General features: G+C 37.2%; 1 protein-coding gene and 1 non-coding gene across 2 annotated transcripts in view; one reads left to right on the forward strand and one right to left on the reverse strand.

Moving 5' to 3' along the window:
- The first annotated feature begins 3,734 nt into the window (after nt 1–3,734).
- TRNAK-CUU lies at nt 3,735–3,807 on the forward strand. Its single transcript has one exon. It is a non-coding gene; the product is annotated as a tRNA-Lys (tRNA).
- A 5,190-nt stretch (nt 3,808–8,997) lies between these two features.
- Nucleotides 8,998–25,869, reverse strand: part of ACTR10 (actin related protein 10) — a 29,443-nt gene continuing 12,571 nt past the window's right edge. Inside the window, exons 8-13 of the mRNA XM_044230363.1 lie at nt 21,094–21,129; nt 18,674–18,753; nt 18,523–18,596; nt 12,270–12,351; nt 10,604–10,805; nt 8,998–9,419 (exon numbers count right to left, since the gene is read on the reverse strand). Coding sequence (XP_044086298.1) covers nt 9,238–9,419; nt 10,604–10,805; nt 12,270–12,351; nt 18,523–18,596; nt 18,674–18,753; nt 21,094–21,129 — 656 coding nt within the window. The 3' untranslated portion in view covers nt 8,998–9,237. The remainder of the gene's footprint in view (nt 9,420–10,603; nt 10,806–12,269; nt 12,352–18,522; nt 18,597–18,673; nt 18,754–21,093; nt 21,130–25,869) is intronic.

Here is a 25,869-nt window from a genome sequence, read left to right on the forward strand (position 1 = left end):
CGGTCATCGAGGCGTTCGAGGAGGTGCACCATTCCATTTCCTAGAAATAGTTATTTACTTTTTATATTCTCCCTTTCTTTCGCTACTTTATTCTTTCTTAAAGCAAAATAGAGAGAGGTTCTTCCACTCCTACAAAGACCAGAGAAAGTGATACGGGAGAGGTCTCCTTTCACCCTTGGAGTCCCGGTTCCGACCCAGTTTCATGAGGGCATCCCCTTCACCCACCTGTTCTCATAAGAACATAAAGTCACGTGTGAGTTCAGGTCGGAGTTTTACAGAAGCATTAGTACCTTTTCTATGAATATAACTCTATTTAGTAGAATTAAGGATAAGACTATTTCTTGAGCTCTGGTATGTCCCAAGAACTGTGTTGAACACTGCTGATAAAACGGTGAAGGAGACATAACCCTATCCCTCAGGGAGTTTACATTCAACGGGAGGAAACGGATTTAAAAATGTAAATAGGCAAAATATTTGCACCTTGTAGTTAGAAGAAAGAAGAGACAACGGAGGTTTGAACTTTAGGCCTGGTACTTAGGGAATGGCTCTCTGATTGGCTAATATTTAAACTGATTGTTACAGGAATATAAGCTTGTGTTATAGGAACTGTCAGGTCAGTACGGCCTGTCACAGTGTTTAAGTGGTTGAGGTGACAGGAGGTGAAATCAGAGAGGTGGACATGAGAATGGATCTAGAATTTTAGAGCTTGAGTTTTAATCTGGTTGTAAATGGAAGGCCATCAGCACTTTGTTTTAACTCTTAAATACTTCACTGGACATCTTCCCCCAAACAAGAACATTTTACTTAACCAAAATACAATTATGAAAATTAGAAAATTAACAATACTATTTTCTAATCTACACACTTTATTTGGATTTTGGCAATTCTCTCAATTCCTTTCATAGTCAAAGAAAATCGAACATCGAGCATTGCATTCAGTTGTCATGACTGTAGTCACCGTTAGGCTGGAAAATAGGTGCTTAATATTTCTTAAGGTTTCATGGCATTAACATTTTTGAAGACTACGAGCCATTTATTTTATGGGATATTCCTCAGTTTAGGTTTGTATAATATTTTTTCATGCTAGGATTCAGGTGACACATTTTTGGCAGGAATGCCACAAAAGTAACCTTGTTTTCATATTAGAGCATATATTAGGAGGCACATGATGCCAGTCTGTTCCACTACTTATGATGTTAACTTTGATCACTTGCTTAAGATTTATCCACCATAAAGTTTCTATTTTGCCCTTTGTAATTAATGTATATCTTATGAAGAAATTCTTTGAGACTATCCTTGTAAATATCCTGCTACTCCTCAATCCTTCACCCACTGATACGAGTATCTGATGATTCCCATTTGAATGGATTATTAGGATGCTTGCCAAATGGTGATTTTCTAATCCCATGGAAGAGGGAATGTGTAGGTGGATTTTAGATATGTAGGGCTTGCTGAAATATTGGATGTAGAAAAAAAAAGAACAGAGTTTCAGATGCTTCTCCCTGCTAATGAAGCATTATAATTAATGGTTAGTTTTTATTCATGAATAAATGGATAAATGATTTGAATTTACTTGGAAGACAAGCCATTTAATTTACTTCTCATTGAAATATTCTAGTTGTAGTTTTTTCATGAGGAGTTTTAACGAGAGTGTTTTGATCAGGGTAGGCCAATAAAGTGCTGAAGAAAGCGAAAGAGTATTGTCTTTGGTGGGTTCATCTTGAAGGTAAACTATAAATAATCGAAACTTGGTTAGGGGTTCAGTTAAACTTTAACAAACTGTACTACTTGTGTATGATAAATGTTACTTGAGTGCCTAGTCCCTACTATTTATTCATTAACTAAGAATTTGGAGCTCTTGGGCCCCTGGGTGGCTTAGTCCCTTAAACGTCTGCCTTCCACTCAGGTCATTATCCCAGGGTCCTGGGATCCAGGACGGCATTGGGCTCCCTGCTCAGTGGGAGGCGTGCTTCTCCCTCTCCCACTCCCCCTGCTTGTGTTCCCTCTCTCCTGTGTCTGTTTCTGTCAAATAAAGAAATAAGCTCTTAAAAAAAGAAAAGAATTTGGAACTCTTTCTGAATTTATCAGATGAATTGCCTATTTGGGAGCTAGCCTGTTGATGTATCTATCTATCTTGTATCTTAGAAGAGTGCATTGAATTGTGGTCTCGGGTCTTGATTATTTGCCTGATTCATTGGGAAACTTAAAAGGTGTGGGTATGGATTTGTTTGTTTTAATTAAATTACTCCAAATTACTTTTGGAATAGTGCATATAAAATTGGTATGTAATTTGTACATATTTTATAGGATGGTGAGCATTTTAAGGTTTTCAGAATGTTTTATATTTCTATCGGAATACATAACACAGTTATTTTATATGGTAAGTACTTAATAAATGGGTTGAAAATACAAATAAATACAGATTAATTTGCCAGGCACATTCTGCCAACTTATAAAAATAAACTAGAGTTGGCAATTGCAAGAAAAAAACTGTTAATGAATAATTGCATTTTAATATTTTAACAAATCTAGAATTTTTAAATATTTTATTTAAATCCTAGGCATTCATTGAGTAATTTAAATGTATAATATTATTTTATGCCATACCTTAATATTTTTTTCAATTAAGTAGCTTAGAAAATGTGATGATCAATGTGTTTAATTTCTAAATACTGAACTTTAAGAATTCTTTGTTATTCTTGTTAAATACCTTTAGGCTTTAGATTGCCCCCATCACAGAGATTTGCAGAGTCCCTTATCAAAGCAGTTCACCAGTATCTCTGAATATGTCTATTTCCGTGGGAGATTATTCCATTGTCTCAATTTTCCAAAATTTGATCAAAATCAGTTCTTCTCTCTTTTTGTCTTAGAATTAATATTCTTTACCATAGGATTCAGTGACTCTATAATTCTTTGACCCCAGCTTCTGTCATTTGAGGTGGTAATAACAACCTCTTGAGAGTCCTGTCTCCATTTTCAGGCAGTTACCGGAAAGAGACCTTGTTTTAATTGAACCAGAATCTGCTTCCTCAATTTAGCTCTCCTTGACTAAATCTTATTAAGGAAAAAATAGCTAAGCACTACTGTTCTTCAGTGAAACTAACGTCATAGAGGTTGGACTTTGTTTTCTAATGTTGCCCCCCCAAATTGTGGGAATCCAATTTGCCTTTTGATAGAAACTCGATAGCCTTAATAAGTATTTCTGTAAAGAAGATAACACATTGGGCAGTGAATATTTTAAAACACTTAAGGAAAAAGATTCATTGACTCTGTAATAATATAGACTTGCATAAGTTTTCAGTTGTCTTGGGATACACACGCAATAAAAATTATTAAATCTACAAAAAAATTAAAAATATTAAATTTAGGGCGCCTGGGTGGCTCAGGTGGTTAAGCGGCTGCCTTCGGCTCAGGTCTCGGTTCTGGAGTCAGACGAAGGAGTCCGGCATCTGGCTCCGTGCTCAGCAGGGAGTCTACTTCCCCCTCTGACCTTCCCAACTCTCGTGCTCTCTTATTCTCTCATGCTCAATGGAAATAAACTTAAAAATTGTTTTTAAAATAATGAATCTAGGAACAATTAAATGTTTTAAAGGATTCTTTAAAATAATTCGTAACTGCCTATTTAATAATAGGTCACAAAATTCTTTATAAGTAAAAAACAATGGAAAGAAAAAGAAACCCAACCGTAGTTGACTACTCATCAAGAGAGAGAAAAACGCACACACGTTCCAAGCGCCCGGCTAGCTCAGTCGGTAGAGCATGGGACTCTTAATCCCAGGGTCGTGGGTTCGAGCCCCACGTTGGGCGAGCTCATTTTTTTCTTAAACATTTTAGGCTTTCTCCAAAGCTTTATAACCAAGGAGAGTCTTTTAAACCCAATTAATGCAAATAATTTCAACATTAACCAAATCTATGGAAAAGTTTTGCAAACGAAACGGGTCTCACGCTTGCGCACTCGAAAGCGAGCGTTTCTCTTCCACGTTGCCTCCCCAGCCACCTCCTTAAAGCACAGAGAACCCGGTAAGGTTTGAAGTTGAGACTGGTTTTCTGTGTTACTATGCATACTGGCATAGTTGTTGGTAGAGGGCAATTTTTGCTTTTGTCAGAACAAAATTATGAGCCCCAATTTTGGCAGCTTTTCAAGAACTAAGAGATCCTACGGAAAAGCTGTCTTCCTTTCCTGTGTCTTTTACTTTTTCTTCCTCTCGATCGAGGACGCGTCCTGAGGAAAGGGGCGGGAGACGGGCGAGGAAACAAAAACATCGTGAGAAACATTTCTTTCTGTGGTCGGCTCTACGGACGGTGCCTACATCGAATTTTCTTCCACTGCTCCTGGGACCGTATTTGGGATCGAGCCATCCAACTGGGTGGAAATCGGGAGGTTAGTATTCTGTTAATGGTGAGGCTCTTGGCCACAGAGGCACAGGAGAAGGGGGATGTGAAATTTTCGGAGGCAATTACGTACGGTGGGGAGGCAGGACTTCCGCCTTCTCCGCTCCTCCGAGAGCCGGTTGACGCGATCAACCTGAGGACGCTCGTCGACCCCGCCTGCAGGGGGACCGTCCCGGCTCCTAACCGAAGCCAACCGCTGCCGAAGCACAGGCGCCTATCCCTCCGCATGTTACCCGCAGGCTTTCCTACCACCAAACGACCATTTTTGCTCTCTCCTTTCCTTCAACAAACATGCCGTTATTTCTTTATCTTAAAACAGAACACAGACTTTGACCTAATTTTCCCGCAGGTGAAATTCTATTCTATTTCTCTGCAGCCGTCTACGCTCACCATTCCTCCCCTACACCTTTCCGAAGAGACCCCAAATCCACACCTGTGGTTGAACAAGTTTGGTTTATTACACACCGCATAGAGGGACGTGGGGTGTCTGTTTAAGAGGGTGTTAGAAAGAACCTATTATAGGGTCTGGGCTTTACTTGGGTGATTTTGCGGGGGTTGGGGAGCCCTAACAAGTGAATGCCCCTTCTGGATTGGGTGTTCTCAAAAGCAAGGGCAGCTCTACGATCTGATCTCAGTAAAACTTATTAATAGGAAGAGTAGACCAAAGGAAGGATAAAAGCTGAGATTGGTAAAGTCACTCATTTCGCAAGAGGAGGATGTTTGCTGTTTGCAGTTGGACAATAATCTAAAAGTGGATTTTCTGAGTCCGCAACAGCAATCCCAGGCCTCCTGCACTTCTGACCAAATGGTTTTAAGTCAGGGATTCCCATAATCCTCTTCTCCAGGTTGATGATTTCCTAGAATGGCTCGCAGGACTCAGAAAAGGTTTATTTATTCCTGGTTTATTATGGATACAACTCAGAACAGCCATATGGAAGCGGTGCATGAGGCAAGGTACGGGGAAGCACAGATCTTCTATGCTGTCTTCTGGCACATCATCCTCCCAGTGCCTGGAACGTGTTCACCATCCTGGGAGCCCTCCGAACCCTGTAGGTTAGGGATTTTCAATGGAGGCCTCACCAGGTAGGCATGATTATTAACTCAATTTTCTATCCGTCTCCTCTCCCTAGAAGACAGGGTGTGTGTGCATGTGCAAAAGTTCTAACTATGGCTTGGGTCTTTCTGGTGAACAGATCTCATGCTGAAGTGATCTAGGAGCCCATCAGGAATTGTCTCATTACAAAAAAAGACACTTCTATTACCCAAGAAATTCCAAGGGAGTTGGGATTTCTGTGTAAGATGCTCCTAACATCTTGGTCACACAGGAAATTACAAGCGTTTTAGAGCTCTGTGTCAGGAACCAGGGGCAGAGACCAACTGTATTTAAGTCACACTTGCCTAACTTCTTTGTTCAAGTCATAAGTGAGCCCCACCCTAACCACTGTTCTCACCAGCAACTATCCCTCCATCTACTTTACCTGACACCGTTTTTCCCATGTTATTTTCTAACTTACTGTTAGTATGTTTCTTCACTTTCTCCAGCCCTTGGAATGGCAGATTTTTGTCTTTGCTCGTTAATGTATCTCAAGCACCTAAACTAATATCTGGCAGATGTTCAGTAAATACATGCTGAACTGGTGAATTAAGTAGGGTGTATTAGTTCCCTTGGACTGCTCTAACAAAGTACCACAAACTGGGTGCCTTAAAACAATGTGAATGTATTGTCTCACCATTCTGGAGGCTGTACGCTTTGAAATCAAAGTGTACAGAGTTATGCTCTCAGAGGCTCTCTTGAAGAACATTGTATGCTTGTTTCTGGTGTCACCAGCAATCCTTGTTGTTTTCTGGATTGCAGCTGCAGAACTCTCACTTCCACCTTGGTTATTTCCTGTTTCCTTCCTGTGTACCAGTTTCACATGGCATTCCCCTCACAAGAATACCAGTCATAACAGGTTAGGGTCTACCATAATGACCTCATCTTAATTTGATTATATCTGCAAAGACTCTTTTCCAAAGAAGGTCATATTCACAGGTATTGGAGGATTGGAGGTTAGCACTTCAATGTATCTTTCCGGAGCAGACAATTCAACCCTTAACAGAGCGCTCCATTACTTAACCTCAGCCAACAGGTGTCTGTCACTTTATAGCTACCTACCTATAAAGCTGTTTCAGTCAGAGATTTTTTCATATTATTCAGTGCTGAAAAACTTCTCATAAATAATTCATATTCATAAAAAAAGTCATAAAGTTTTTAAAATCACATTTACTACAAAAAGGTAATGTTATTAGTGAATCCATACTATTGACAACCAATGATATACCTACTCCTGGCAAGCCCACTGAGAGCTTTCAAAGTTAGGAAGGGACTTCGTTCTTATGGAGCTTATATTCCAGAAAAGAAGATAAAACCTGTATTGAAATGATCAGAAGGTGCATCAGTTATAGATATGTGCTTATGGAAAAGAGGACTACTTTAAGGGAAAGGGTGCTGTGGAAGAGTGGCAGGTCCAAAGGATTAAAGAACCTTAGTTTTTGGAATGAATATGTTAGGAAACTGGAATGGCAGAAGTGATCCTTCAAAGTTTTATTCACTGCTTTTAATAGAGTCTTCAAGTTCTTCATTACCTAATCCTAAATTATAATTAGCAATGCTTCATCCCAGTGCCAAAAATGTTAAGATTTTGTACAGAGAATTCAGTTCATATAGATTGAAATAACTCCAATTATTAAAATTCTACTTATCCTTCAGGAACAAGGGTAAAAACCTTCTCTACAAAGCTTTCTTCAACTCCCTGGTCAGAATTAACTACATCAGGAGGTGTGGTGTGGGGGTGGCAGTGGGGTAATTGGGTGATGGGCCTTAAGGAGGGCACGTGTTGTGATCAGTACAGGGTGTTATACACAACTCATGAATTACTGAACTCTACATCTGAAACTAATGATGTACTAAACGGTGGCTAACTGAATTTTAAAATATTATTTACATAAAAAAGAATTATCTACATCAGTGACAACTGATGTCCTTACGCTGCCACCACATTCTGTATCATCAGCTGTGTACTAGCCATGTGTATTAATCTGAAAACCACCTAAAGGTAAAAGGTAAAAGTCTTATTGTTGTAACATTTAGTGTCTGAAACTACACTATACAAAGAGCAGACAGTCCAAATACTGAATGAATCTTATTCCTGTGCTACACTAAAGTAGTAGTACATGGTAACAAAGTATAGCTAGCATTATTTTTAATTATTTTTTAATTTTAATATTTTAAAAAAGATTTTATTTATTTATTTGACACAGAGAGAGATCACAAGTAGGCAGAGAGGCAGGCAGAGAGAAGGAAGTAGGCTCCCTGCTGAGTAGGCTCCCCACATAGGGCTCGATGTGGACCTGGATCTCAGGACCCTGAGATCATGACCCAAGCTGAAGGCAGAGGCTTTAACCCACTGAGCCACCCAGATGTCCCTTAGTTTTAATTTTTTTTTTTTAAGATTTTATTTATTTATTTGACAGAGATCACAGTAGGCAGAGAGACAGGCAGAGAGAGAGGGGGAAGCAGGCTCCCTGCTGAGCAGAGAGCCCGATGCGGGACTCGATCCCAGGACTCCGGGATCATGACCTGAGCCAAAGGCAGATGTTTAACTGACTAAGCCAGCGGGCACCCCGCTGGAAGTTTTTTTTTTTTTTTTAAGAAATATTTTTAAACACACACACACACACAAAGTTCTTCTCCACCCCTTTAAATTCTTTCCTATTCTTAATGCCAGGAACCAGCTCTTTCAAGTGTTAGTGGGTGCTGGTATTTTCACACATAAAGTATATGGCAAAACTAGGAAGGACCCAAAAGGACAATCAAAATGATTAAACCATGTGTAAGAATGGACACAGGTTATACAGTCCAGAAAATGTATCAATTCCTACTCTGTCTTCAGAAATATGAGTACATTCTTCAGGAACAGGTGTACATATTTTCACAGGCATCTGGGAAGAATAAAACCAGCAATATTTCAGTAAGAGGTAGTTTGTTAAAAACAAATGAAGAACAAACAAAAATAAAAATCAAACACTGAGTACCTATTTCCAAGAACCTCTATCATGAGAAGATAAAAAGCACAAGAGATTAAAAACATTATGAATACATGTTTATAAAGCAGTTTCATAAAAATACATAAAATGAAATACCTTTGCATAAAAATGAAATACCTTTCTTCTTAGAAATGCAGAATTATTCATAAAGACACTGTAAAGTTAAAAAGTGAACATTTCCATACTTTGCTTAACAAATGTTTAACTAATCTACTGAACATTCTCAGTCTAAAGGGTCAAATATATTCCTGGAAAAGTAGCATTCTCACACGGACACAAAAATACCAAAACCAAAGGATTTGAAGAAAGAGACCCATGTTAATATTTGAAATACCTAGTAATGGTTAACATTATTTATTCTTTAAAAGAAATAACTGCTATTAAAAAAAAATAAAAGAAATAACTGCTAAAAGTAATTAAACAGATGGATTCTCCAATACTCAGGGCAGATGATGTGAATTGTGGAGGGACAATGTTTTTACTCTTTTTGTTACTAAACCATGTAACAAACTTCCAAAATTAAACTGCTTTACTATATTTTATTGATATAAATACAACAAATTTCATAAGCATCAGCTACTGTTTTACTACTACACAAGAGAAACAACAGTCAAAAGAATTAAATATTAATGCAAAGTAACTACAGAAAGCTTTCACTTCCATAAAGTCACCTCTAACAGCATCCTATATACTTTGTACAATTTGCTTATAATTGATTAGATACTTGACACAAAGCAAAGTTGAATTTCAATCAAATTTTTATTTCTCAGTGGAAAATGCTCTCTTCATCAGCGGTGGCTGAGCTTTCCCGACATCAAACATCATTTCCAAAGGTGGGTTATTAAGAGAACACCAATCAGGTATACGGCCTGTCTGATTATAATACTCCTTTGAGACTGAACGGCTCCCAAGTATGTCCTGTAGTGCTCCAAATATAGCTCCTGTGTGGTAAAAAATATTTTTATAGTCAAGATGAAAACTTTTACCAGAAAAGTTTATGTACAGGTGAAACATACTCATACTCCTCAAATGCTTGCAGTTCTTTTATAGCTTTTATTTTTAATAACAGAGTAAGCCACAATTCCTATGTTGAAAGTAACTTAAATGGCCTATAGCGGATTATAATGAAAATGCTAATAAGCATTACTATGTCTAAAAGCAGGTGAGGTAGAGAGTGGTGGAAACTACTTTCAATTCTGTGTAAATACAATAAATAATGTGTGGTTTTCTTTGCCACAACTTTAAGATTGTATGTCAATAAATAAAACAGTACTGTAAAACCCAATAAGCATCATTATAAAGCCACCCAAGTCTATGCTGAAGACTTTATAAAGACCCACAAAGCAGTCTTTAAAAAATAATTTGGTAACTAAATCTGTTTGTCCTAGATCAAAATAACATTTTAACCAAATTCTACAAGAAATATTCATTTAAAATCTCAATACTTTTTCTAATGATCAAGATACCTATTAGCTGCAAGTACATTATAAAACTCATATTAGAACATATATGAATACACACAGCCATGATTGTTTTTCTCTTCAAAGTAGTATCTCTCTTTCCCTCCCTCTCTTCCTATATATGTATATCTTCAAAGTAGTCTCCTTCTCTCTCTCTCTCTCTCTATGTATATAGTCTCTTTCCCTCTCTCTATATAGTCTCTTTATATATATAGGCTATTTCCTTATTTCAATGAGCCTATTATTTCCTATGAATTATCATTCAATGAACTCAGTCACAAAATAAAGTGTAATTATAAAATAAAGATATCAATTCTCATATATGTCTCACAAATTACCTTTAGAAGGAATTAAAACAAATGTTATGAGCAATGGTAGTATACTGGAATAAATGCACAGCTGTCAATAACTATTGTGAGAAATGACTTTAACTGGATGAAGTTTACATAAAAAATTGAAGTGCAAATGCCAAGAGAAATAGGTATATATTTCTGACAATAACTTAAGGAAAAGTCAGTGCTCAAATAAAATTATTTAATAGTTCTATTAGTTTGTTAAGTGAGCAATTTTTAAGACTGAATCATCTATTTTAATATATCCATTAATAATACCAGTTAGGGACCAATTACTACATAATCATTATATTTTAAAAACTATATTCTTACCTCCCAACCAGGCCACACAATTAGCCTTTGCAGGTGGAGTATGAATTCGGAATGTCTTGGTGCCGAGTGCTTTGTTGTATTTTGGTTTTTCTACCAAATACCTTATTTCCGCAAGCAATCTGTGGAGAAATCCTGGCAACATAGATGTTCCACCTATGACTACCAAATTCTCTGCCAGTTGCTTTCTGGTGTCTATTGGACACTGTTTTTAAAGAGAAAGAAAAAAAAAGAGTTTATTCTTAACTGTATAAATAATCCTTGATTGAATTCAAGAAAATATACAGATTATATATTACAAATTAAGTAGGTGATCATTACCATTTTAAAAAAGGCACAGCAAGATTTCTTTAACAAGGGAGTTTTTCATGTAGCAAATATAACTATGATAATACTGCCATATTCTTAATATAGAACTCCAGAGATTTTAAAATCTAACAGTATAGAATTTAAAATTCGACAGGGTATATGGTAGTTATATGTGAGTATTCTCGTTTTCAGTGTAAAATGACTCAGTTGACTCAGAAGGACATGAGAAAAATAACATTACTTCTTTTTTTAGTAAGGAAAATATGTAGAAACTTAATTTTTCTAATTTTTCTGATAGCGTCACAGTATTATATCCAGAGCCAGTTGGCCAGTGGGAAGAGAACATTCTTAGAAAAATTATGTTTCTATATCAGTTCTAAAAATTAGAATGCTAAAGTCTTTCACTGATGCTATGTTTTTCATAAAAGCCTGAGGAGAGCTGCCAAAGGTAGACAATATCTTCCAAAGCGATGGCATTTCACATGGAGTTCCGTGATTCCACAGTCATTAAACAAAAAAGACACACTATAATATACCCTATGGAACTTAAAATTCATTACTATACGAACCCACATTTAAAGAAACTATAAGCTATATTAGGTACAAAATAAAAATCTGATATTGTTGCTACAGAAATAATACCTGATAGCCCAACTTATCCCTGAGTCTGAAATGTTGTAAATACCCTATCTCAGTGCCAAAGTAAAACTCAGTAACAGTAAAATTTAACATAAAAACTAAAAATTGTAACCAGTGGCTAAAATATAAATACAGGGGCCCCTGGGTGGCTCAGTCGGTTAAGCACCTGCCTTGGGCTCAGGTCATGATCTCAGGGTCCTAGAATGGAGTTCCATATCGGGCTCCCTGATTGGCGGGGAGCCTGATTCTCCCTCTCCCTCAGCCTGTCGCTGCCCCTGCCTGTGCTCTCTACACTAAATAAATAAATTAAATCTTTAAAAATAAAAAAATAAAATATAAATACAGAAAATAACATTTAAAAATTTTCTCAGGTCTCCTGGCTGTCTCAGTCAGTAGATATGTGACTCTTGATTATGTGATTGTGAATTCAAACCCCACATGAGGTGTAGAGATTACTTAAAAAATTTTTTTTCTCAGGGCGTCTGGGTGGCACAGTCAGTTAAGCATTCAACTCTTCACTTCAGCTCAGGTTGTGATATCAGCGTTGAGACTGGGCCTGGCATCAGGCTCCCCACTCAGTGTAGCATCTGCTTAAAACTCTCTCCCTCTACCCCTCCCCCATACTCTCTCTCTCTAATAAATAGATCTTGAAGAATTTTTTTTTCTCTAAAAGGCTGTAGTCCTAAATTGAAACTTTCTCCAAAATCAAAATACAAAATACCTGTATAAGGGAATCCAGTATTAAAGTGGCAACTGATTTCTCTTCATTATCTTGTTCAAAAAGAATCTCCACAACTGAATCTCTAATGAGATTAAAAAACATAGAGTGCTTTGTTGGCATCATATAGTATAATACAGAACATACCATCAGTTCTTTTTTTTAAGTAACAGTACTATGTTAACATAGAATCATTATTAAAACCCAGGGTGTTTGCATTTGTGAACAAGGAGAGTAATAGCACCTGCCTTACAGGTGTGGAGGTAAGGATTCAATGAGTCAATAGCACATTGCCTGGTACAAAGGAGGTACTCCTGAATTATTAGCTACAACTATTATTATGTACAGATTAACATACATTTTGTCCAATTATACTTCCTTAAGCCTATCAACAGAAAAGGAATGAAATTCTATAAAAGTAAGATTCAAAGCAGGTCCACATACAAAACATTAAAAAAACAACCCTCTCCCCAAGCATTTCTTTGTTTTTAAAAATAACATATGGCAAAGATTGTTAGTTGCCTATCAAAATATCCATTTTCCTATTCGTTCTCAAATTAAAAGAACCCTATTTTGGGGTAGCACAAGGAAGATTTTTGTAGTGATGGAACAGTTCTGTATCTTGATTATGGTGGTGGTTAAAATATCTCTGTGTGGCTAGGTTGGAGAAGACCATTAGTGACAACATAGAATCTCTAAGGGCGGAAGTGAGAGCCAATCTGGCCGAATTTAAAAATGCTATCAATGAGATCCAATCTAATATAAATACTCTAATAGCTAGGGTAACCAAGGTAAATAACTGAGAAGATGGAATTAGTGATCTAGAAGACAAACTGATAGAAAAGAAGGATCAGGAGGAGATAGGGAACAAACAGCTTAGAAGCCATGAGAACAGAATTAGGGAAATAAATGACGCCATGAAACATTCCAATGTCAGAATTAACTGGGATCCCTGAGGGGAATGGAGAAAGAGAGAAGAATAGAAGTTATTCTGGATGAAAATTTCCCTAATCTGGGAAACGGAACAAGTGTTCATGTCCTAGAGGCAGAAAAAACACCCCCTCCCCAAGATCAACAAGTCTAGAAAGACATCCAGACACTTAATGTGAAATTCACGAATCATAATTTCAGACAGGAGGTCTTAAGGGCAGTGATTCCTTAAATACAAAGGAAGGACCATCAGAATAACGTCAGACCTGTCCACAGAAACCTGGCAAGATAGAAAGGGCTGACAAGACATATTCAGGCCCTAAATGAGAAGAACATGCAGCCAAGAATACTTTATCTAGCAAGGCTGATATTCAAAATGGATGGGAAGATAAAGAGCTTCCAAGACTGGCAAGGTTTAAAAGGGTATGTGAGGGGTGCGTGGGTGGCTCAGTAGGTTAAGCCGCTGCCGTTGGCTCAGGTCATGATCTCAGGGTCCTGGGATCGAGCCCCACATCGGGCTCTCTGCTCCGCAGGGAGCCTGCTTCTCCATCTCTCTCTGCCTGCCCCTGCCTACTTGTGATCTCTGTCTGTCAAATAAAATAAATAAAATCCTTAAAAAAAAAAGAAAAGAAACACTGTATTTACATTGTAGCTAGATGAGTAGCTAAGTAATAAACAATGAGATAGTGGCAGAAGTGGTATATGGGGCTTCTAGAAAGTCTCCTTAAAAAGGAGAGGAAACAGGGGCACCTGAGTGGCAGAGCTGGTTAAATGGCCAACTCCTGGTTTCAGCTCAGGTTGTGACCTCAGGGTCATGGGACCAAGCCCTGAGTGTGGCACTGCACTCAGCACAGAGCTGGCTTGAGAATCTCTCTCCCTCTCCTTCCAACCCTTCTCCCTACATGGATTTAATCTCTCTCTCAAAATTAATTAATTAATTTTTAAAAATGGAGGGGGCACCTATGTGGCTCAGTCATTAAGCATCTGCCTTTGGCTAAGGTCATGATCCTAGCATCCTGGGATGCCTGCTTCTCCCTCTTCCACTCCCCCTGTTTGTGTTCCCTCTCTCACACTGTCAAATAAATAAATAAAATCTTTAAAAAATCAAAATAAAGAAAAATGGAGAGGAAGCACTTTTTCTTTCCCTTCTTAGGGTATCTTGCTTTAAATAGAGATATAGTAGCTGTACCTCCACCAACCACCCTGGTCCCTAAGGACAGGGATACCCCCACAAAGGATAAGAGATGAAAGGATGATTACATCCCTGTCGGGAGTTGTCATACCATCTCGGGACTATCTACCTGTGAACTTCTTTTAAAAGAGAGACAAACTTTTTTTTTTTTTTTTTAAGATTTTTGTTTATTTATTTGAGAGGGAGAGAGAGAGAGAGAGAGAGAGAGCACATGCTCACGCACGCGCATGAACGGGAAGGGGCAGAAGGAGAGGAAGAAGCAGGCTCTCTGCTGAGTGGGGAGCCTGTTGTGGGGCTCATGATCCCAGGATCATGACCTGAGCCAAAGGCAGACACTTAACTGACTAAGCCACCGAGGTGTCCCAAAAGAGACAAAATTCTATCTTAGTGAAGCCACTACGTCAGGTTTGTGTAACTGGTGGCCAACCTGAATCCTAAGTGATACAGTACAAAACCATCTATATATATGCGTATATAAACACGACTTCCTAAAAATAAAATTTAGAATTTTTAGAAGCGTAGAATTTTGAAGCTTTCTTGAATCTTTTTCAGATCATAAAATTCTCTTTATAAGACTCAACCTACCTGCTAACGATCCATTTCATCATTAAGGTATACTGAGGCCTGCACTATGCTCAACACTCACAGTCAGCCACTTGCTGCTATGCCTGCATACTTCCATTTCTACCAGTTGAGATGAATGGTTACAGAGCACCAGTTTTCTTTTTCTAAGGCTTTTATTATCAATAGATTTGATATTGAAATTATATAATTTTACAATTACTACTTAACAAATAATAGAATAGAAAATAAATTGTTTTTCTATGCGAACTATGCTAAATGCTTTGAAAAGACAATTATTTTTTAAATCTTTTTTTTTTTAAGATTTTATTTATTCATTAGAGAGAGAGAGAAAGCATACAGGTAGAAGTAGTAGGAGAGGGAGAAAGAATCTCAAGCAGATTCCAGCACTGAGCATGGAGCTCGACATGGGGCTCTATCCCAGGACCCAGAGATCATGATCTGAGCCAAAATCAAGAATCCAATGCTCAACTAAATGAGCCACCCAGGTGCCCCTAAAACCTTTTTAATATAGGTAATACAATGGTAAAAGTCTAGAAAAAAATGTCTGTAAGAATTCTGTACAAAGACTGATTCACAAATAACTAAGTTCTCACTGTACTTAAAACAAAAACAACAACAACAACAAAAACACTTGGAAATAATAAACCATGAATTTCCAGGTTTATATATACTTAATTTCAAACTCTAAAAGAAGATCTACCCTCAAAGATAAGTTCCCAGAAAAAAGTTTGGCAAATAACTACATATTTATATCCTTTAATATGAAATGTTTAATATACGGTTTTTTAAAATGGTCTTTTACTTTAAATGACCCTTCTGATTTACCAACAAATTACTGGTCAGAACTATGTGTATTAGGTTTCAACAGAACTAGATTTTTCAGTAGGAAAAACATGTTAGCAAACAACTGTAAATTAACTGGTCTGAAATGTGAAACATGGTGGTTTTTTTATTCCCAGTCTATTTTCCTACTAATATGTAGCCAAAAAGCTCCATTTTAATTTCCTTCAACATCTATTTTCTTCTCTTATTTTGGGCTCCACTCAACAACCTGGAAAAAATTTAAATGGTAACTTTTTTTTTTTTTAAAGATTTTTACTTATTTATTTCACAGACAGAGATCAGAAGTAGGCAGAGAAGCAGACAGAGAGAGAGAAAGGGAAGCAGGCTCCCTGCTGAGCAGAGAGCCCATGCAGGGCTCCGTCCCAGGACCCTGGGATCATGACCTGAGCTGAAGGCAGAGGTTTAACCCACTGAGCCACCCAGGGGACCTTGGAGAAAATTTAAAATAGTAATTTAATGAATATAATTTTAAAAAGAGATAAAATGATTAAAGTTGCTATCAAAAAGTATTACATTCTCACTCTTTTTTCTCCTACCCTACCTTTTATTTTTTTATTTTTTATTTATTTCACTCTTTATTTATTTCACTCTTCTCTGAGTATTACATTCTCACTCCTTTTGTTCTCCTACCCTACCTTTTATTTTTTTATTTTATTTTTTATTTATTTCACTCTTTATTTATTTCACTCTTCTCTGAGTATTACACTGTCACTCTTTTTGTTCTCCTACCCTATCTTTTATTTATTTATTTTTTTAAGGATTTTGTTTACTTATTTGACAGACAGAGATCACAAGTAGGCAGAGAGAGAGGAGGAAGCAGGCTCCCTGCTGAGCAAAGAGCCCAATGCAGGACTCGATGCCAGGACCCTGAGATCATGACCTGAGTTGAAGGCAAAGGCTGTAACCCACTGAGCCACCCAGGCACCCCTACCCTACCTTTTTTAATGTCTGTATATTTATGTTCATCCTTTTAATATCTCAACCTCTGTATTATCTCAGAATCCTACAGTTACATAACTCTTTTCTGTGCATAACTCTCTTCTGGTATTTTACAAATGGAACTTTCAAAACAAATTTTATAAAGCTTGTGTATAAACATAAATGCTATTGTTACCAATATAATTATGTAAGTCCTTAACAACTTATATTGCATCAAGGCTAAAATAATGTAATGAATAATGAAAAAGTGAATTACTAACTAGTCCTTAAGATTTAGCATATTTGGGGTGCCTGGGTAGCTCATTCCATTAGGTACCTGCCTTTGGCTCTTAGGGTCCTGGGATGGAGACTTATGTTGGGCTCCCTGCTCGGTGGGGAGTCTGCTTCTGCCCCTACCCCTGCTCCTTCTCTCTCTCTCAAACAAATAAATCTTAAAAAAAAAAAAAAGATTTGGCATATTTGGAAGAATGCATTCTTTCTACCATGAAAACATTTTAAAGCAGGAGCCAGCAAACTGTGGCCTGCAAGCCAAATCCAGCCCATCTGTTTTTGTAAATGAAGTTTTTATTAGAACACAGCCATGGTCATTCATTTACATACTGTCTATGGCTGATTTTGTACTCTAATTGTACAAAGTACAGTTGCAACACAGATCATATAGCTCACAAAGCCTAAGCTATTTACCCTTTGGTTCTTGAGAGAAAATGTTTGCTGAAGCCTGTTTTAAAATATTATACTTTAGGGGCACCTGGGTGGCTCAGTCAGTTGAGTGGTCTGACTTAGATTTGGGCTCAGGTCATGATTTCATGAGATCAGCCTTGCATCAGGCTCTTTGTTCGGCATGGAGTCTGCTTGGAATTCTTTCTCTCTTTCCCTCTGTCCCTCCCCACAGCTCATGCATGTATGCTTTCTAAATAAATGAAATATTGTGGGTTTTTTTTTAAGATTTTTTAAAGATTTTTTAAGATTTTATTTATTCGTTTGAGAGAGAGAGCACAAGCAAGGGGAGCAGTAAAGGGAAAGGAAAGGAAGAAGTAGACTCCCCACTGAGCAGGGAGCCCAATGTGGGGCTTGACCTCGAGATCATGACCTGAGCTGAAGGCAGACAGTTAATCAACCTAAGCCACCCAGGCGCCCCTAAATAAAATCTTAAAAAAAAAAAAAATTATTATACTTTATTTACTACTATAGTCCTACTAATTAATTCTGAGTTACTTAAAAATTTTTTTAAGGATTTTATTGATTGATTTGACAGAGATCACAAGTAGGCAGAGAAGCATGCAGAGAAAGAGGAGGAAGCAGGCTCCCTGCTGAGCAGAGAGCCCGATGCAGGGCTCAATCCCAGGACCCGGAGATCATGACCTGAGCCGAAGGTAGAGGCTTTACCTACTGAGCCACCCAGGTGCCCCAGTTACTTAAATTTTTTATAAAGTTAAAAAGCTGAGTAACAGGGGTGCCTGGTTGGCTTAATCAGTTAAGTGTCTGCCTTTGGCTCAAGTCATGATCTCCACGGTCCTAGGATCCAGCCCCACATTGGGCTCTCTGCTCAGCCAGGGAGTCTGCTTCTCCCTCTGCCTCTGCCCCTGCTCCTCTTATACTGTTTCTCAAACAAAATCTTAAAAACACATAATGAACATAAACACAAACACATAATTATGTGTTTAATGAACACATAATTGTTAAAGTAGCAATATTAAGGCCTGTATATTTTTAAAGGCCAGAAATTCATTTTAGTTCATTATTTTGCTCATAAAAATTAAGGTCTACCTGATTGATCCAAGAACGTGTAAAATCTTCTCTCCATCTAATGGGTAGTCAACATTTGGGGGCGGTGAGGGACGCTGAAATATAAATATCATAAACATAAATATATAGGTTATAACCTCTGGAAAAAAATATATACTTGCTTTTAACTTACCTCAGTATTCCCATCAATATTAAATTTTGCTGCTTGGATTTTTAATCCACGTTTCAGATCACTTACAAAGCAAGTGCGCACTTAGGAGAAAGAAAAGGAGATTTTGTTATGGTTTGTGATTGAATCAATCTATGTCCAGTTTAAATGATTCTATTCAAGTGAACATGCTAGTTATCCATTCTTCCACATTTTATAAACTATCCCTGCCTTTAATCTGGTTATGACAATTTATTCACAAATAAAAAACCTTTTCATTCACTGAGGAATCATAAGACATGTTGCCTGTTCATCTTTCACAAAATCACATTAAAAAAAAAACACCTTTGAGGAAACTATTATATTTTTTTATATTCCTGGTATAAAGAGTACCATAATAAAAACAAATTTTAGCATCATGAAAATGTAGCATGTTTCTTTAAACCAGGCTGATTTCTATCTCTGTATTTAATCTTATGTATCTATCTGAATCTTTTTAAAAATCTTGGTCAAAACAAAAAGCTAAATTTCGCTCTTAGCTGCAGTAGCACTTCTTAGTTTGGTGTTTTTTTGACATGATTATTTTCTCCCTTTTAGCATAGCTCAACACTACTATTTCCCTTTTACAGGATCAACTTTTTCTTTTTTTTTTTTTTTTTTGCACTTTGATCATTTATTCTTTCAAAGGTTTTTGAGATTTTATTTATTTGACACAGAGAGAGAGAGATCATCCGAGAACATGAGCAGGGTGGGGAGGATGGGGGAGCAAGAGTAGAGGGAATAGCAAGCTCCCTAGAGCCCAATTTGGGAATCGATCCCAGGATAGATGGCCTGAGGATCATGGGCCTTGGGATCATGGCCTGAGCCCAAGGCAGACGCTTACCTAGGTGCCCACAAAGATTATTTCTGTTGCAAGGTACCTTTTATAGTAAGTTGCTTCAAATTATTTTCATAAATAGGTAAGGAAAACATTTTTAAAAATATTTTATTATTTATTTGTGAGAGAGAGACAGCAAGAGAAGGAACACAAGCAAGGGGAGTAGGAGAGGGAGAAGCAAGCTCCTAGCAGAGCAGGGAGCCCTATGCGGGGCTTGATCCCAGGATGCTGGGATCATGACTCCCGCCTAAGGCAGAAGCTTAACGACTGAGCCACCCAGGCGCCCTGGAATAGAACATTTTTTTTTTTTTTTTTGGAATAGAACATTTTTAACTAGAAACAAAACTGACATTGAATGCAAGACATCTATTAGTTAAATATATATTTATACTTTATATAAAATTCTTCTCAATCACTAATTCAAAATATATTAAGAATCTCTAATATGCTAATATGCTAGATAGTAAGCTAGGTGCTCATGCTACTTACATATTTTTTATTTTATTCAAGTCCTCATAGCTATCTTTGTTATGTAAGATAAATACTTAGCCCTTAAGAAGCTACTGCAAATAAGCATGTACAAATGACTCAGGTTTTACAATAACTGAAGAAGTTTCAGGTAATTTGACCATGTAAAGAAACAATAAAATGAAGAACAAGATCCATTTTTCAGCCCTAGCTCTAACCCTAACTATGGTGTGACACTGAACAAATCACATAATATTTCAGGTCCCCAACTGTACCAGATTACCTCCAGGTCTCATTTAATTCTAAAATCCATTATTATTGATTCCCTCTTATTAATTTTATGTCAACATTCTCAGCACTGAAGAATATTATTTTTTTCTTTTTATTTTATTTATTTGACGAGAGAGGGAAGGGGGAGAGAAAGAGAGAGAGAGAGAGTGCGCACGCACAAGCAGGGGGAGTAGCAGAGGGAGAGGGAAAAGCAGGCTCCTTGCTGAGCAGGAAGCCTGATGTGGGCATTGATCCCAGGACCCTGGGATCATAACCTGAGCCAGAGGCAGATGCTTAATGACTGAGCCACTCAGCGCCCTTTAAATTATATTTTTTATTGCTTCTCCGTTAAGTGAATCAAAATAATCAAAATACTGGAAAACTGGGGTGCCTAGGTGGCTCAGTCAGTTGGCCCCAAATTAGAACTTCTGAGGTCAGTAAAATGACCTTACAAATACGTATTTAGAAACTAGAGTTAAAAAAAAAAATAAAAAAAACTTCTATACGACATAAGACCAGTGTCTTTTTTAAGCAATTTATCTGTTACTTCATACTGTGCAAACTATTAATTCCCTAGTAATCCTATATATTCTATAATTGAGAGGTTTCTTCAATAAGACATCATAAATAATGCCAAAAGCTTCCATAAACCTAAAGAAAAATGAAAATTTCATTTACATTATTCCACAGTGTATCGTACATATTAAGTATTTTTAGGATACTACATTATGTATTTAACATATATTGTACCTCTGTAAATATTTAGAAACACATGCCCTCTAAACTAATACTTAAGGACAAACAGGACAAAAATGGGAATTTAGTTTACCTTTAATGTCCTCTAAGACACCTTCTGGAATTGAACCTGAAACAGAAATTTTATATATTTAGAACTATAGAAGTTTAATAATAAGCAGAAACAATCTGTTAAATTGAACTCACATTACCACTTTCCATTTCTGCAAAATTTTTTAAAATGTAAGTACTATAACTTTAACTTTTAAAAACTAAGCAGAAAATTAACTTTTTTTTTTTTTAAAGATTTTATTTATTTATTTGACAGAGAGAGATTACAAGTAGGCAGAGAGGCAGGCAGAGAGAGAAGGAGGAGGAAGCAGGCTCCCTGCTGAGCAGAGAGCCCGATGCGGGACTCGATCCCAGGACCCCGAGATCATGACCTGAGCCGAAGGCAGCGGCTTAACCCACTGAGCCACCCAGGCGCCCCAGAAAATTAACTTTGTTTCTAGGGAAGAAACTTCATCATTCAAAGTTAATCCATACACACACACACACACACACAGGAATATTACTCAGCCATCAAGAAGAAATGAACTCTTGGGGCGCCTGGGTGGCTCAGGAGGTTGAGCCTCTGCCTTCGGGTCAGGTCATGATCTCAGGGTCCTGGGATCAAGCCCCACATCAGGTTCTCTGCTCAGCGGGGAGCCTGTTTCCCACCCCACCCCACCTCCAGCTCTCTGCCTGCCTCTCTGCCTACTTGTGATCTCTCTGTCTGTTAAATAAATAAGATCTTTAAAAAAAAAAAGAAGAAGAAGAAGAAGAAATGAACTCTTGCCATTTGCAATGACATGGATGGATCTAGAGTGTATACGTTAAGTGAAATAAGTCAGAGAAAGACAAATACCATAAGATTTTACTTATATGTAGAATTTAGGAAACAAAACAGATGAACATGTGGGAAGGAAAAAAAAAGAGAGAGAGAGAGTAAGCAAACCATAAGAAACTCTTAACAATATAGAACAAACTCAGGATTGACAGAGGGGAGGTGGGTGGGTATGGGTGATGGATATTAAGAAGGGGGTTTGTTATGATGAGCCCTGGGTATTGTACGTAAGTGATGCATCACTAAATTCTACTGATGGATCACTAAATTCTACTCCTGAAACCAGTATTATACTATAAGTTAATTAACTAGAATTTAAATAAAAATCCAGAGAAAAATTGAAATAAAAAAAGGAGAATGTACCTATTCAAGGAAATCTATACAATACTGGGAACCTTTCAAAGGTGGACATGTGGATATATTATCATTATTATGTAATTCTGTTGCTAAAAATCTAGTTACCCAAGTCAGACTAAGAATTTCTACATTTTCTAAACTAAATTTAAGACCTTCTAAACTCTTTTTAACTCATTGTTAAATATATAAAGATATTCTGATTTATAATTACAGGTTATTTACATCAAGTTAGACAGAAATTTATAGCTGAAAATGGAATCATGATTTCAGAAGCGTACTCATGCACTTTTTCCATCTGAACCTACATATCTTGTTAGCTGTATCTTTAAGTTATGACAGCCACTGAAACAAAGTATTAAATATATTAAAAGCCACACCTTCAAAATGTTAAGTCTTAACCTTTAAAAAATAATAAATAATTTTTAATCACATTGCTTTTTTTTTTTTGAAGATTTTATTTATTTGACAGAAAGAGAGTGATCACAAGTAAGGAGAGAGGCAGGCAGAGAGAGAGTGGGGGAAGCAGGCTCCCTGCTGAGCAGAGAGCCTGTGCGGGGCTAGATCCCAGGACCCTAAGATCATGACCTGAGCCGAAGGCAGAGGCTTAACCCACTAAGCCACCCAAGCACCCCTATTTAATTACATTGCTTTTCTGAGGAGCAAAACACTTTTAGCATTACTAAGTACAACTTTAGAATTATTATTTACCATTATCTCATCCTTTACAAATTCTTACTTTTGTGTGTTTCGTAATATAGTAATAATAGTATGCATATAATTTATAAATAAACATACATATGTACTGAAGGTACATGATTCAAAGTTCTTACTGATGGGGCTAGGGTATGATCAAAAAGTTTGAAGACTTCTGGGCACCTGGGTGGCTCAGTGGGTTAAGCCGCTGCCTTCAGCTCAGGTCATGATCTCAGGGTCCTGGGATCGAGTCCCACATCGGGCTCTCTGCTCAGCAGGGAGCCTGCTTCCTCATCTCTCTCTCTCTGCCTGCCTCTCTGCTACTTGTGATCTCTCTCTGTCAAATAAATAAATAAAATCTTTAAAAAAAATAAAGTTTGAAGACTTCTTAATCCATTTTGAGTCTATTTTTGTGTGTGGTGTAAGGAAATAGTCCTTATTCACCTCACAAAAGGATAGAGACTCCAAAAAAAATTTTAATTTGGCTACAAAGACAGAAATTTAACTAGATTATACGAAACCTATAATTTAAGAATAAGTGCTTAAAAACTGTAACATTTTGTAACTGCTATATATTCTTTAGGAATATTCAGATGAATTCCAACATGTAACAAAGAAATTTGATAATATAAAAACCAGTTTTCTTTAGGCAACATGTAAAGTAGGCTTGAAAATAAATATTTTAGCTGGGGGTAGATGCTGCTTTGGGAAGAGGTTCCTTAATCTTAGTGAATAATAATTATTTAAACTTCTCAAATAAGGAACAGAAAGGAGGTATTATCTCTGGCTCTGAAAAATCATATCTAAATTTCAATTAATTTAGAAGGATAATATTTTTATATATCATTTATTTTTAAACTGTACACTTTTCAAATCCATGTCCTTAGGTTAGCCTTTAAGTAACTTTAAAGGCTAACCTAAGGACATGGATTTGAAATAATTCCAAATATTAAATGAAAAAAAGCTCAAAGTTCATTTAAGCATATCCAAGTAGACATAAAATTTGTACGTAATATTTTTTTTTTTATTTAAGATTAATTTATTTGACAGAGAGATAGCACAAGTAAGCAGAGTGGCAGGCAGAGGGAGAGGGAGAAGCAGGCTCTCTGCCGAACAGGAAGCCCAATGCGAAGCTCGATCCCAGGATCCTGGGATCAGAACTTGAGCCAAAGGCAGCTGTTTAATCAACTGAGCCACCCAGTGACCCCCATAATCCTTGTTAAGGACCTTGAGAAGAGATATTTTGTTTTATTTTATTTTTTAAAGATTTTTTACTGGACAGAGAGAGAGAGAGTGAGAGAGAGAGAAAGAGTGAGCGCACAAGCAGGCAGAGCAGCAGACAGAGATGGAAGCAGGCTCCCTGTGAAGCAGAGAGCCCAATGGCCTTGATTCCAGGACCCCGAGATCATGACCTGAGCCGAAGGCAGAGGCTTAACCCACTGAGCCATCCAGGTGCCCCAAGAAAAGATGTTTTAAATGTATTTGAGTTTCTGATCCTCCTAAGCATGTCATTCAGCAAATAATGATATGATTTAATTCCACAATTAATAGGACTATAGGGCTATCACAGACTCAGATTTGGGAGATTATGTGAGGGAAAGATTACAGTCAGAATCCACAGTGGTTGGTTAAAAAAAGGGTGTTTTCATAATTAAAAGGAAATGTTATAATCAGTTTTAAAGAAGACCTTTCTTAAAAATATCTTGGGATGCTATACAAACCCATTATCTTTGGATACTTTTTTAAATAAATTAACTGTTTTCATGATATATTAAGAGTAACAAAGGTAGGGGTGCCTGGGTGGCTCAGTGGGTTAAAGACTCTGCCTCTGGCTCAGGTCACTATCCCAGGGTCTTGGGATGGAGGGTCACTGGGCTCTCTGCTCAGCAAGGAGCCTGCTACCCACCCCTCTCTCTGCCTACTTGTGATATCTGTCTGTCAAATAAGTAAATAAAATCTAAAAAATAAATAAAATAAAAGAGTATCAAAGTTTATCTGGAAAAGGAAAATTATAATCTAGTCTACAGAACAGAGAATGTTATTATCTTAACTACCAAAAGAAAAACATGAAAACAATGCACGCAAGGATAAATGTCCTAAAAACCTGCCATTCTCTTTCCAACATTTATTCAGTGCCTAGGTAGTACACGAAGTGCTACTGACTGAAAATCAAGTAAGACAGGGATCCTCAAAAGTCCAGGAAGGGAAACAGGTGAGTTAACAGACAAAAGAGGATATGACATATGTGCTAAAATAAATACTATGGAGGACTTAAAAGAGAGGGGAGAAATGTATTCTCATCAGATGAAATGAGGAAGGCTTTGTAATAAAATGACATTCCAGCTGAGTCACATAGAGGGGTCAAAAACCCAACATCCCAGGTAAAGAAATAGAATAAATAAAGGCTCAGGGTTGTGGGAGGACTAGTAGAGCCTAGAAGACAATATCAAATTTATTGTAGCTAAAATGAGGTACACAGGGTTAAGATGGGTAGTTTAGGGCTAAGAGGTAGAAAAAAAAGATTGGGAAGAAACATATATACCAAACAAATATTTGTATTTTAAGCTGCTGAGCCAGCAAAAATCCTTAAGCTAAAGAGTGGTGTAATCAGACTTGTATTGTGTAAGTTATTTCTAGCACAGTATGAAATAGAATGACCCAGTCCAGAGTCTCCTACAATAATCCAAGCAAGAAATAACAAGGGTCGGGGCACCTGGGTGGCTCAGTGGGTTAAGCCACTGCCTTTGGCTCAGGTCATGATCTCAGGGTCCTGGGATCGAGTCTCGCATCGGGCTCTCTGCTCAGCAGGGAGCCTGCTTCCCCTCTCTCTCTCTCTGCCTGCCTCTCCATCTACTTGTGATTTCTCTCTGTCAAATAAATAAATAAAAATCTTTAAAAAAATTAAAAAAAAATTTAAAAAAAAAAATAACAAGG

The sequence above is a fragment of the Neovison vison genome, chromosome 13 (assembly GCF_020171115.1).
Source record: "Neovison vison isolate M4711 chromosome 13, ASM_NN_V1, whole genome shotgun sequence".
NCBI lineage: Eukaryota > Metazoa > Chordata > Mammalia > Carnivora > Mustelidae > Neogale > Neogale vison.